Source organism: Salvelinus namaycush, chromosome 17, assembly GCF_016432855.1.
Source record: "Salvelinus namaycush isolate Seneca chromosome 17, SaNama_1.0, whole genome shotgun sequence".
Classification (NCBI taxonomy): domain Eukaryota; kingdom Metazoa; phylum Chordata; class Actinopteri; order Salmoniformes; family Salmonidae; genus Salvelinus; species Salvelinus namaycush.
This window is the reverse complement of record NC_052323.1, coordinates 21,924,914-21,938,829: the sequence shown is the minus strand read 5'-3', so window position 1 is coordinate 21,938,829 and position 13,916 is coordinate 21,924,914. Positions and strand designations below refer to the sequence as shown.

At 43.2% G+C, this 13,916-nt stretch overlaps 1 protein-coding gene across 1 annotated transcript in view; it reads left to right on the top strand.

The window, feature by feature from the left end:
* Positions 1-12,659, top strand: part of LOC120062152 (pro-neuregulin-2, membrane-bound isoform-like) — a 34,443-nt gene extending 21,784 nt beyond the window's left edge. Inside the window, exons 6-13 of the mRNA XM_039011958.1 lie at positions 2,172-2,230; positions 5,919-5,942; positions 7,947-8,049; positions 8,406-8,541; positions 8,916-9,046; positions 9,288-9,506; positions 9,661-9,844; positions 12,186-12,659. Coding sequence (XP_038867886.1) covers positions 2,172-2,230; positions 5,919-5,942; positions 7,947-8,049; positions 8,406-8,541; positions 8,916-9,046; positions 9,288-9,506; positions 9,661-9,844; positions 12,186-12,659 — 1,330 coding nt within the window. The remainder of the gene's footprint in view (positions 1-2,171; positions 2,231-5,918; positions 5,943-7,946; positions 8,050-8,405; positions 8,542-8,915; positions 9,047-9,287; positions 9,507-9,660; positions 9,845-12,185) is intronic.
* The last annotated feature ends 1,257 nt before the right edge of the window (positions 12,660-13,916 follow it).

The window sequence follows — 13,916 nt, the reverse complement described above, 5'->3', positions numbered from 1 at the left end:
CACCAGTGAATTAAGGGTAGTTCTTCCTGATTGTGAGTTGTGTGTCTGAGTTGTGTGGAGAGAGACAGCGCTATTTTACCTTTATTTAACTAGGCAAGTCAGTTAAGAACAAATTATTATTTTCAATGATGGCCTAGGAAGCTGATCAAGGGCAGAACAACATATTTGTACCTTGTCAGCTCGGGGATTCGAACTTTCAACCTTGCGGTTACTAGTCCAACGCTCTAACCACTAGGCAACCCTGCCGCCCACTAGGCTACCCTGCTAGAGCTATGTTGTGACAGAGCTGCACGTAGAGAAACAGAGTTAGAGCTATGTTGTGTTCTCTCTGAGCCAAGATGCCAGTCTGTTTAGACAGATCAGCACAGTTCTGAATGAACAAAGTAGACTAGCCTGGCGATGATGTGGCTCTGGCATTCTTTGTTAGAGGTTAGCAGTTCTCAGACAAATCCCTTTCCCTCCAATCCTCCTTCAGCATCAGAGAGACAGAACAAGAGAATGAAATGGAGGAATGACATCATTCAGATGAGGGCTGGTTTATCCCTCTGTGGAGATGAGTGGAGGCTGTTTTTCTTTAGCTTGTTCTCAAGGCTGACAAAAAGAGGGGAAGAGAGAGAGAGTGGGGAGATGGGAAAGAGGGAGAGATGGAGATAGCAGGATATTGAGAGGGTGAGAGGGTGCGAGAAGAATAGTGAGAGAAAGAGGTGAGAGAGGGAGAGACAGAGAGGGAGATCGAAGGGTTGAGAGGAAGTGAGGAGGGATGGTGAGAGAGAGAGAGAAGGAGGAAGAGAGAGAGGAGGTAGAGAGAGAGAGAGAGAGAGAGAGAGAGAAGGAGAGAGAGAGAGAGAGAGAGAGAGAGAGAGAGAGAGAGAGAGAGGGAGAGAGAGAGAGAGAGAGAGAGAGAGAGAGGATCTGCTAGCCTGCATGCTGCCTCAAGTGTCTCAGATCCACTCTTTGCTTCTACTCTATTTATAACTGCATGGGAAATTGCTGAGTGGGGTTTTTGCTGAGTGAGGTTTTTGCTTTAATTGATCCAAAATCCACATTGATGTTGTGTCTTTGGTACTGTATGAGGAAAAAATATCTCCTGTGCAGTTTTATGCATTTTATGAATATGCAGACCCTGTGAGACTAGTTGAACTGAATGCTGTTTTAGAAAATCAGGGATCAGGATATGTATGTGTTAGGGAGAATTATGCTGCCTGGACTCACACTGTAATTACAGTGTAGTTGCTGTGTAGTTACAGTACGGTAAGTGTGAGAACTTGGACATCCCCTGTGTACTCCAATCCCCCACCTTTCTCTCCTAGATGTCAATGAGGTCCTTCAGCAAAGGGGGGGCTTCCTTACAGACTTAGCCTTTGCAGTTTTTCAAGCCCAACCTCTATGAAAGTGCATATTGGGAAACAAACCCTGTCCAGCAGTTATGTCTAGGAGGTGTTTCTGCTGTTGCTTTCAGCTCTGACTCCTCCCACACCTTCCAGCCTTCCACATGCAATGATATCATAGCGTTGACTTCATAGTGATGATGTCATAGCAATGCCCATACACCACAGAGTTTTCAAACCCAGAGGTGCAACATTGTGATACTTCCGGAAACACGTCGCAAAGCAGACCAGACAGACTAGATTGGGTTTTGGGGTTTGGCAAGTCAATGGGAGAAGGGAAAAATGTGTCCTTTGTTGTTAATATTCCCGTATTCTAACGGCACAACCTGAACCTGTCATGACAACCTCGTGAAAGTTACCAACTGACACGTTTTCATTTTTGTCAAAAACAACTTTATGTCAAAGGAGTATTATTTGATGGTCTGCACATGCGCAGTTCAGCGCGACACAAGCGTTAAACCCAATGACGTGTTTCTATGCATGAGCTATGCTAGCTAACGTCGCCATGACATGGCCTACAAGTGTGATCGGGGATTTCTATTGGAGAAGCCGTTTCTACATATCTTCATACTGTACTGTCTTTGATAGCGCTCTCTGTACCTCTGTCACATACTGTTAGGTTGTGCTCTGTTTCTAACTCCATGTTCTCTGCTCTCTTGTGTCCCTCCTTCCCTCCCTCTCTCCCTCCCTCCTCTTATATGTACTCCCTCCTCCGTCTCTCAACCTACTATTTTCTCCTTCCTCCCTCCGTCCTCTCCTTCTGTGGCTTGTTTCCCCCATCAGGTGTCCAAATGACTATACAGGTGATCGCTGTCAAAAATCCGTCATGGCAGGTTTTTACAGTATGTTCATTTCCTCCTGTCTGTCTGTCTGTCTGTCTGTCTGTCTGTCTGTCTGTCTGTCTGTCTGTCTGTCTGTCTGTCTGTCTGTCTGTCTGTCTGTCTGTCTGTCTGTCTGTCTGTCTGTCTGTCTGTCTGTCTGTCTTCCTCATTGGGACACTGCTGCATGCTCTGGAGGTGGATACCTACAGTACCTGTGTGTGTGTGTGTGTGTGTGTGTGTGTGTGTGTGTGTGTGTGTGTGTGTGTGTGTGTGTGTGTGTGAGTGTGTGTGTGTGTGTGTGTGTGCCTCTATGTCTATCCCTTTCCTGTTGCCATTCCTCTCACCTTCCTCTGCTGCACTATATGTCCTACCTGGAGCTGGTCCTTACAGAGGAGGTTAACCAGTAGACCCCTTAATAATGGGCAGAGGTGCATGCAGAGAAACACACAACAGAGTTAACACATAGGTTCCTATGCATGCCCTCCTGATCATGTGCTACACAATATGCTGCAGTAGAGATTGGATAATGATACAGTGAATGTCATTTACAGGGTGCACCTGATATGCAGCTTGGATGGCTTGATGCAATGCTTGATGCGAAGACCTGTAGTTATCTGTGATGTTCTGACTAGATGTTAGTACAGTAGTCCTGCTGCAGATGGGCAACTGATAACCCATTGTCATAATATTTCCTGAGAGCTCATCCTAAATCAGTTCTGATATTCAAATCATTCAAATGTCTGGTTTGTTTGCCCCATCAACGTTCTGTTTACCTGTGTGACCAGTTCTCTGCCATGGAAGTATAGTACAGTGCACAGAGTATAGTAGCTGGGAGTAAAGCACTTTGAACTAGTTTGTCATCGTTCTTCCCTAATGGGAGCACAATATGAATATATACATACTACATACTATTTGCAGTACATATATATTATATTTGGTTAATCCTGCAATGATCAGTCTTTTCTATGCAACCTGGACTCAGGGGTAGCTGTAACGTAAATCCGGGACACTTCAATTAGTCTGATATGTTACGTTTCGTACAATATGTATTCCTTTGTGGATGTCCATAATCAATTTCTTATGATATGTTACGAATTACAATTTATACAATATGTAGACGAATTTGCAAAACATGAGATATGTTACGAATTACAATTTGTTGTGGCTAACGTTAGCTAGTTGGCTAATGATAACGTTAGCTAGGTGGCTAATGTTAGCTAGTCTAGTGGTTAGGGTTAAGGTTAGGAGTTAGGTTAAAGGGTTAAGGTTAGGGTTAGGGAAGGGTTAGCTAACACGCTAAAAAGTAGTAAGTACAGTCGTGGTTTTGAGTATGACACAAATATTAAGTTTGCTGCTTCAGTCTCTTTAGATATTTTTGTCAGATGTTACTATGGAATACTAAAGTATAATTACAAGCATTTCATAAGTGTCAAAGGCTTTTATTGACAATTACATGAAGTTGATGCAAAGAGTCAATATTTGCAGTGTTGACCCTTCTTTTTCAAGAATTTGTGGGTTTTTGTTTGTCCACCCGCCTCTTGAGGATTGACCACAAGTTCTCAATGGGATTGAGGTCTGGGGAGTTTCCTGGCCATGGACCCAAAATATCGATGTTTTGTTCCCCGAACCACTTAGTTATCACTTTTGCCTCATGGCAAGGTGCTCCATCATGCTGGAAAAGGCATTGTTCGTCACCAAACTGTTCCTGAATGGTTGGGAGAAGTTGCTCTCGGAGGATGTGTTGGTACCATTCTTTATTCATGGCTGTGTTCTTAGGCAAAATTGTGAGTGAGCCCACTCCCTTCGCTGAGAAGCAACCCCACACATAAATGGTCTCAGGATGTTTTACTGTTGGCATGGCACAGGACTGATGGTAGCGCTCACCTTGTCTTCTCAAGGAGAAGCTTTTTTCCGGATGCCCCAAACAATCGGAAAGGGGATTCATCCGAGAAAATGACTTTACCCCAGTCCTCAGCAGTCCAATCCCTGTACCTTTTGCAGAATATTAGTCTGCCCCTGATGTTTTTCCTGGAGAGAAGTGGCTTCTTTGCTGCCCTTCTTGACATCAGGCCATCCTCCAAAAGTCTTCGCCTCACTGTGCGTGCAGATGCACTCACACCTGCCTGCTGCCATTCCTGAGCAAGCTCTGTACTGGTGGTGCCCCGATCCCGCAGCTGAATCAACTTTAGGAGATGGTCGTGGCGCTTGCTGGACTTTCTTGGGCGCCCTGAAGCCTTCTTCACAACAATTGAACCGCTCTCCTTGAAGTTCTTGATGATCCGATAAATGGTTGATTTAGGTGCAATCTTACTGGCAGCAATATCCTTGCCTGTGAAGCCCTTTTTGTGCAAAGCAATGATGACAGCACATGTTTCTTTGCAGGTAACCATGGATGACAGAGGAAGAACAATGATTCCAAGCACGACCCTCCTTTTGAAGCTTCCAGTCTGTTATTCGAACTCAATCAGCATGACAGAGTGATCTCCAGCCTTGTCCTCGTCAACACTCACACCTGTGTTAACGAGAGAATCACTGACATGATGTCAGCTGGTCCTTTTGTGGCAGGGCTGAAATGCAGTGGAAATGTTTTTTGGGGAGTCAATTCATTTGCATGGCAAAAAAGGACTTTGCAGTGAATTACAATTCATCTGATCACTCTACATAACATTCTGGAGTATATTCAAATCGCCATCATACAAACTGAGGCAGCAGACTTTGTGAAAATTAATATTTGTGTCATTCTCAAAACTTTTGGCCACTACTGTAGTTGCAAAGTTGCTAATTATCTAAAATGCTAAAGTTGTCCGTGATGAGATTTGAACACGCAACCTTTGGATTGCTAGACATTCGTGTTATACGCTTATCCATACACCCTGATCAACTACCATGCTTATAGTTTTTGAGTTAAGTTATCTTCTGTTCTATGAAATCATAACGAACGTATCATATCATACTAATTTGAGTGTCACAGATTTACATTTACTATGTTACGTCTAATCTATGAGACCAGGTTGTTTTATCAGGGGTGGCATCATACAAGTAAATTAAGGGCACACCTTTTTCTACTGGTGCTCACGCTGTAAAATAGAAAACACTGTCATACTTTATCATAATCATTTCAGGAAAAAAAAGACCAGATAGAAGCTATAGGGTGACAATGTGATAAAAAATACTATTTTTAGTAAACACAAGAAACAATGAGAGACACAATTAGAACATGTCATTAATCTGTCGACCTAAAAAGCTGCTCCCATTTCTGTGCCAACCAGCCTCATCTCCAAAAGGTTGGAAAGTAACAAATTGCTTTTTTATCTTGTTTTATTTGTTCATTTTTTTGTCCACAAAAAAAAATAGTTTACCCCAGAAATGAGGTCTAGTAAATATGGCAGTAAGTGAAGTGGCTGTCTCTGTCTCTGTCTCTGTCTCTGCATGTCTCCTGCCTGCTTCCCTCTCTCTTTTATTAGTTATGCTTCTTTCTTTCCTTTCCTTTCGTTTCTGGGGTCACAGAGCTGCGGCTGTCTGCGTTGTCTGTCTGTTACTGGACGTGGCACCTGCCAGTAACGATTATTACTGTACGTCACGGAACAATTCCATACTAACCTCATGGTTTAGTATCTACTATCTATATATCTATGTTCCAATGTAGACAATCACTCTCTGAAACTTGTTCTCTTTCCTTTTCATTGTGTCCAACTTTCTGCGTTGGCAGAGCATCTTGGAATTGAATTTATGGGTATGGAACAATTATTCATTTGAATGTATATTATTAATTTTAAGAGTTGCCAATATCCTCTCACAGTCACACATTACTACTACCATCTCTCTAGAACCAATAGCTCTTCTCTGATCTGTCGATCTGTCACTTGCCCACTAACCTACCAGGTCCAAAGACACTTGTCAATCTGCATGCATGCTAGCCCTCTCTCTCAATTATAGAAAACCTTGAAACTAAGCTTTGTTGTACACGCCATTATGTTACTGTATAGAGAGGGAGACAGCAAAGCCACAGACATGTTGATGATGGAGAGGAAGACACTGTGGAAGCAGAAGGTATGAGGCTACATTATGAGTGAAGCTTTTGAGTCACAGAGAGACAAACTGGCGAGAAATGTGCTGATGGTTATATATCAGTAACACCACACCTGAAACAATAGACAGCGTCCCATAAGACTATCTTCCATAGAGACAGCCACTGGTAGGTGGTAGGTCCAGCATTCCCCAGTTGATTGGCATTGAATCAGAGGCTCCTGCAAGTGATAGTGACCTAGCTCCTTCAGTAGCAGCCAACCACCAATCTCATTCCCTATCAGTCCCCTCTTCTGTGACACACATACAATGCCAGGCTAAGGCTCTCTAGACAGCACCCCAGTCCCCCTACCTTTAGCACTAAAAGCCCCACCACCACCCCATTTTAGACACCCCCTCCCCACACCTTCCCAGCCCCTCTTCCTCCACCGTCTGGCCGTCTCCTCTTTCCATCTTTCTTTTTCTTTCTTTCTTTCTTTCTTTCGTTCCCCCTCTCTCCATGTTCTGTTTGTTTTACTCTGTCATTGTGACTTATCTGCTGACAATGTTCTGCCACAATGAGCCTTCTGCTCATTGGTCAGTCAAACACCATCAGAACACCTGACAGGGAGGTATTCATAAAGCTTCACCATGACAACAGAGATTCTAGACACTTTTGATTTGACACAAACTATCAGAAAACCACATTAAACCTTGCAAAATAATGATAACTCTCATGCAAAAGCTGCATTATATTTCCCTCGTTAACGTATGAAGACTGAGTAATCTGTGAGTTCTATATCCGTGCGTTCTCTGGTCGATTTAAACGTGTTTATTTAGTTGCTGGTGAGTTTTATAAATATCCCCAAACCATTGTGGTGTTTTTGCTCTAAAATGCTTTTTTTCTTACGATTATCATCTGATTCCATCATACAGGCATGTGTCCTTAGACCTCTTTGACATACATTCCATAGACATTATGATACATTAGTGCACGTAGGGAAAGCAGAGGGGAAATCCAGACCAACCACACATTGCAACATGGAGGTCTATGTAGAATGAGGCCTAGTTTCTAGGAGATTGTTTGAACTTGACATACAGTAAACCGACAGAAGCTAGTATTACCAGTAAAAAAAGTCTACTAGAGGTTAACTGTTGGACGTTGTAAGTTGAACTGTTACATGCTTGAACATGTGTGAAACAGGACAAATATAAGCACCTCCTAACTGAAACAGCCTATGTTGTGGCTAAGCCACTGTTAACCTACAGGGTTAATACCATCACGGTTTTGGTTTGTCTAAGGTTAGCACTATTAAGGTGAAGGAGGAACACCATTGATTACTTTTAGGGAGGTTAGATGTCATAGGTCAGTGATGTCAGAGTATGGAGGGAAAGGGGAGGAGCTGAGTTAGCTTTTGTTTGAATATTCCTGTAGAGTAGCGCTCACATGTATGTGTATTTGTGTGTGTTTGTGTGTGTGTGTGTGTGTGTGTGTGTGTGTGTGTGTGTGTGTGTGTGTGTGTGTGTGTGTGTGTGTGTGTGTGTGTGTGTGTGTGTGTGTGTGTGTGTGTGTGTGTGTGTGTGTGTGTGTGTGTGTGTGTGTGTGTGTGTGTGTGTGTGTGTGTGTGTGTGTGTGTGTGTGTGTGTGTGTGTGTGTGTGTGTGTGTGTGTGTGTGTGTGTGTGTGTGTGTGTGTGTGTGTGTGTGTGTGTGCGTGTGTGGTTTGTTCACAGAGGCAGAGGAGCTGTACCAGCGGCGGGTGTTGACCATCACAGGCATCTGTGTGGCACTGTTGGTAGTGGGCATGGTCTGTGTGGTGGCATACTGCAAAACCAAGTACGTACTGGTACTGTACAGAGCCCACCCTGATTTTAATGGCATCATTATGACATAATTTCAACCAGTTCTTCACGGAGCCCAGGAGGCATTCACTGAGTGGGGCTGCACAATGATCACAGCAATAATGTCGGAAATTAAGCTTTACTAACTAATTATATATAAAAAAGTATTAATGTTTGAAGCCGGGTATTTTGATGACAGACATTTATAAAATGACTGTAACAATGTAGTTTGTATTTATTACATTTTCTATCAACATTTTTCCTTACCTACTATTTTTCCTTATCTACTATCATTCTCAATGTATTCTAGAACAATAACTCATTACACTTTTTATTGCGTATGTCCTACAGGAAGCAGAGGAAGAAGATGCATGGCCACCTGAACCAGAGCATTAACCAGAACCAGTGTGTGGAGCAGCCCAACCGCATGCTGGCTAACGGTCCCAACCACCCCGGGCCAGGGCCTGAGGAGATCCCCATGGTCGATGTGAGTCACTACGGCCCCATACCCACTCAGGTTGTACAACTGATGTACAACACATTTGACAGTTGTGGTAGAAGTGATATTTCTGTTATACTACAGAGAGTTTGTCTGCACACGCTTTTCTACACAACCATTGTTTCTCGAAAATCGCTGTGTAAACATTTTTGTGCAGACAAACCTTCCGTTGGATCACGATTGTTTTGTCAAATACATTGTACACCAGTTGTACAAACTGAGTGTATACAGGGCCTACAACCTACCTCAGGCTCAGAAACAGATTTGTTTTGTTTGTAACGGGTGTTATAACACGTCCTTATTCCCATATCGCCCATGCCCATGCTGCTCCCACAATGCATATCTCTCTCTTCCTTTCACAGTACATCTCAAAGAACGCTCCTACCACAGAGTGTAGTATTATACAGCATGGACCAGAAGAATCCGTAAACTTCGCAGGAAGCCGAATGTCCACCAGATCCCACCACTCATCTACAGTCTCCCACAACTCCAGGTGCTGTAGTAACACACAGAAACATAGACACACATTCACACACGTAGAGACACACACACACACACACACACACACACACACACACACACACACACACACACACACACACACACACACACACACACACACACACACACACACACACACACACACACACACACACACACACACACGTCAGGGCATTTCTGCTGATGAGAAATTTCCCAAAGCCCTTTCCTTACTTACTCCCCTCTCCCTATAGACATGAGGAGCGGACGTGGAGTATAGAGAGGACAGACAGTATGAACTCAGACTTCCAGTCAGGGGCGCTCTCCTCGTCAGTGGGCACCAGTAAATGCAGCAGCCCGACCTGCATGGAGGCACGGGCACAGAGGGCCGCCTACTGGGGCTGTTCTGAGGGAGCCAGCCTGCAGTATGGAGACTCCTACGACTCTCTGAGAGATTCACCTCACAGCGACAGGTGAGACGACTAGATTGAATCTTCACCAACAATTTGTAGATGTAAAAACCACAATATTAGTTGTTGTCAATGTTCTCAGTTTTGGGCCTCTGAACCAGATGTAATAAAAAAAATTGTTTGTTCGTGTCTCTGTTTCCCCCCTTCCTCCCCACAGGTATGTGTCAGCGTTGACCACGCCAGCCCGTCTGTCACCTGTCGAGTTCCACTACCCCCCGCTGTCCCCCCAGGTGCCCACCTTCCACATCACATCTCCCAATACGGGCCACGCCCTCGCCCTGCCGCCTGCCACCGCAGCCTACCACCGGGAGGATGACCAGCCCCTGCTGAGATGCCCCCAGGTGACCATGACCCTGCCGCTAAACCCACTCGTGACAACGTGGCTACACAAATGGCAGAAAGCAGACCATATAACAACTGGGATTCATGAGTCATATTTTCCACTTCCTTATCGTGTTGTTGTAAACTAGAGGAGGTAGTGTACAATGTTGTTAGTTGTAGATTAAAGTGGGTAGTGCATAACGTTAGTTGTATATTAAAGTGGGTAGTGCATAACGTTAGTTGTAGATTAAAGTGGGTAGTGTACAATGTTATTTGTAGATTAGAGTGGGTAGTGTACGATGTTAGTTATAGATTAAAGTGGGTAGTGCATAACGTTAGTTGTAGATTAGAGTGGGTAGTGTTCGATGTTAGTTGTATATTAGAGTGGGTAGTGTACAATGTTAGTTGTAGATTATAGTGTGTAGTGTATAATGTTAGTTGTAGACTAGAGTGGGTAGTGTACGATGTTAGTTATAGATTAAAGTGGGTAGTGTATAATGTTAGTTGTAGACTAGAGTGGGTAGTGTAGGATGTTAGTTGTAGATTAAAGTGGGTAGTGCATAACGTTAGTTGTAGATTAAAGTGGGTAGTGTTTAATGTTAGTTGTAGATTAGAGTGGGTAGTGTATAATGTTAGTTGTAGATTACAGTGGGTAGTGTTTAATGTTAGTTGTAGATTAGAGTGGGTAGAGAACGATATTAGTTGTAGATTAGAGTGGGTAGTGTTTAATGTTAGTTGTAGATTAGAGTGGGTAGTGTTTAATGTTAGTTGTAGATTAGAGTGGGTAGTGTTTAATGTTAGTTGTAGATTAGAGTGGGTAGTGTATAATGTTAGTTGTAGATTACAGTGGGTAGTGTTTAATGTTAGTTGTAGATTAGAGTGGGTAGAGAACGATATTAGTTGTAGATTAGAGTGGGTAGTGTTTAATGTTAGTTGTAGATTAGAGTGGGTAGAGAACGATATTAGTTGTAGATTAGAGTGGGTAGTGTTTAATGTTAGTTGTAGATTAGAGTGGGTAGAGAACGATATTAGTTGTAGATTAGAGTGGGTAGTGTTTAATGTTAGTTGTAGATTAGAGTGGGTAGTGTAGGATGTTAGTTGTAGATTAGAGTGGGTAGTGTATAATGTTAGTTGTATATTAGAGTGGGTAGTGTATAATGTTAGTTGTAGATTAGAGTGGGTAGTGTACGATGTTAGTTATAGATTAAAGTGGGTAGTGTATAATGTTAGTTGTAGACTAGAGTGGGTAGTGTAGGATGTTAGTTGTAGATTAAAGTGGGTAGTGCATAACGTTAGTTGTAGATTAAAGTGGGTAGTGTACAATGTTATTTGTAGATTAGAGTGGGTAGTGTATAATGTTAGTTGTAGATTAGAGTGGGTAGTGTACGATGTTAGTTATAGATTAAAGTGGGTAGTGTATAATGTTAGTTGTAGACTAGAGTGGGTAGTGTAGGATGTTAGTTGTATATTAAAGTGGGTAGTGCATAACGTTAGTTGTAGATTAAAGTGGGTAGTGTACAATGTTATTTGTAGATTAGAGTGGGTAGTGTTCGATGTTAGTTGTATATTAGAGTGGGTAGTGTACAATGTTAGTTGTAGATTAGAGTGGGTAGTGTACGATGTTAGTTATAGATTAAAGTGGGTAGTGTATAATGTTAGTTGTAGATTAGAGTGGGTAGTGTTTAATGTTAGTTGTAGATTAGAGTGGGTAGTGTTTAATGTTAGTTGTAGATTAGAGTGGGTAGTGTATAATGTTAGTTGTAGATTAAAGTGGGTAGTGTTTAATGTTAGTTGTAGATTAGAGTGGGTAGTGTATAATGTTAGTTGTAGATTACAGTGGGTAGTGTTTAATGTTAGTTGTAGATTAGAGTGGGTAGAGAACGATATTAGTTGTAGATTAGAGTGGGTAGTGTTTAATGTTAGTTGTAGATTAGAGTGGGTAGAGAACGATATTAGTTGTAGATTAGAGTGGGTAGTGTTTAATGTTAGTTGTAGATTAGAGTGGGTAGTGTAGGATGTTAGTTGTAGATTAGAGTGGGTAGTGTATAATGTTAGTTGTAGATTAGAGTGGGTAGAGAACGATATTAGTTGTAGATTAGAGTGGGTAGTGTTTAATGTTAGTTGTAGATTAGAGTGGGTAGTGTTTAATGTTAGTTGTAGATTATAGTGTGTAGTGTATAATGTTAGTTGTAGATTACAGTGGGTAGTGTTTAATGTTAGTTGTAGATTATAGTGTGTAGTGTACAATGTTAGTTGTAGATTACAGTTGTTAGTGTACGTTGTTGTTAGTTAGAAACTGCAGTATCTCGTGTGTTACATTGTGTTTCTGAGACAGTCTCATCTCTGTTTCTGTCCTTGCAGGATGGACTGTTGTACCGGCCGCCCCGTCGCCCGCGCCAACCCTATCTGACGGAGAGCACGGGCAGCCTTCCGTCTAGCCCCTACCGTCTCCCTGACGACGAGGCCTACGAGACCACCCAGGAGTACGCCTCCTCCCGCGAACCAATCAGGAGCCGCCGGCGCCCGCGTCGGAACCACCTCAACGGACACTTCTCCCAGCATGCAATGGGCCTACGGGACTACAGTTCTCAGAGCTTCAGCCAATCAGAGGAGGAGGAGGAGGAAGAGGAAGGGCATGGGGAGAGCACGCCCTTCCTCAGTATGCAGAACATGAACATGGAGCCGTGCGAACGTGGGTGCCGATCATCTACCGCCCCTGGCACCACCACTGACATACGGACTCACCGGGCACAGGGGCGACCAAGCCCCCGCAGCAATGGACACAGTAAATTCCCCCAGTCGCGCTCCTCGAAACATGACAACACACCCCTTTAAGACCCGCCCACCTTGACCACTGACCTCTAACCCCTGACCCCAAAACCTTTGACCCACCTAAAGACAACAGTGGAGTAGAGACATATTTTTATTTTGTATAACAGACAGATATTCTAAACAAATGAAATATTTATTTTCATTTTAGCAAAAATTGTCTACTAGCTAACAGCAAATACTTTTTTTATAGGGGAAAAATATTTATATGTAAAGTTTTTGATTTACAGCATTATGAGAGAGAGAAAAAATTATTCCGTGTCAATTTTTTCACGAGTTAGACAATAGAATAATATTGTGGTGCCTTTTGCTGTGTGCTGAAGCCAGAGGTCCAGTTGAGTTTTTGTAGCCTTTCTAATACAGACTCCTCATTTTATAGACCTCTTTACTTTGACTTCCTCTGATTTAGGATCTCCCTGTTTGAACTGTGATATGATTCTGTCATCATGCAATATGAATCACCCCTGTGTAAAGGTTTATGTTTACATGAGTATGATCCACACGCAGTTGTTTTTTTCACTGGGGACATTTATCACAGACGCAACTGGATGTGGTGTCCTGTCCTGGTACAGGAAGTGATGCGCTAGTTTTTGATGAGTCGCTCCAACTAACTTACATCAGTCATTCATGTCATCATCCGCCGCCTGTCATTGTCTGTGTATTGTTTTAGAGGAATGCAGGTGATCCAAGGTACCTTCACAGGTGTTCAGGGTTTTTAAATGGGTGTGAGTGTAGGTGACGGTTTTGGTGTGTGTGTGTATGTGTGTGTGTGTGTGTGTGTGTGTGTGTGTGTGTGTGTGTGTGTGTGTGTGTGTGTGTGTGTGTGTGTGTGTGTGTGTGTGTGTGTGTGTGTGTGTGTGTGTGTGTGTCTCTACGTGTGTGAATGTGTGTCTATGTTTCTGTGTGTTACTACAGCACCTGGAGTTGTGGGAGACTGTAGATGAGTGGTGGGATCTGGTGGACATGGTGTGTGTATGTGTGTGTGTGTGTGTGTGTGTGTGTGTGTGTGTGTGTGTGTGTGTGTGTGTGTGTGTGTGTGTGTGTGTGTGTGTGTGTGTGTGTGTGTGTGTGTGTGTGTGTGTGTGTGTGTGTGTGTGCGCGCATGCATATGCGTGCTCCATGATGAGTTGTAGTCTGGTCACAGGCACAGCAGGGGAGCCCTGAGTGTGTCCATTCAGCTATGAGGGTGTGTTCACTGTTAAACTGACATACTTACCCGGCCAATCCTCATGCTGCGAGAAGCTCCATTGCACTGTAAAACCT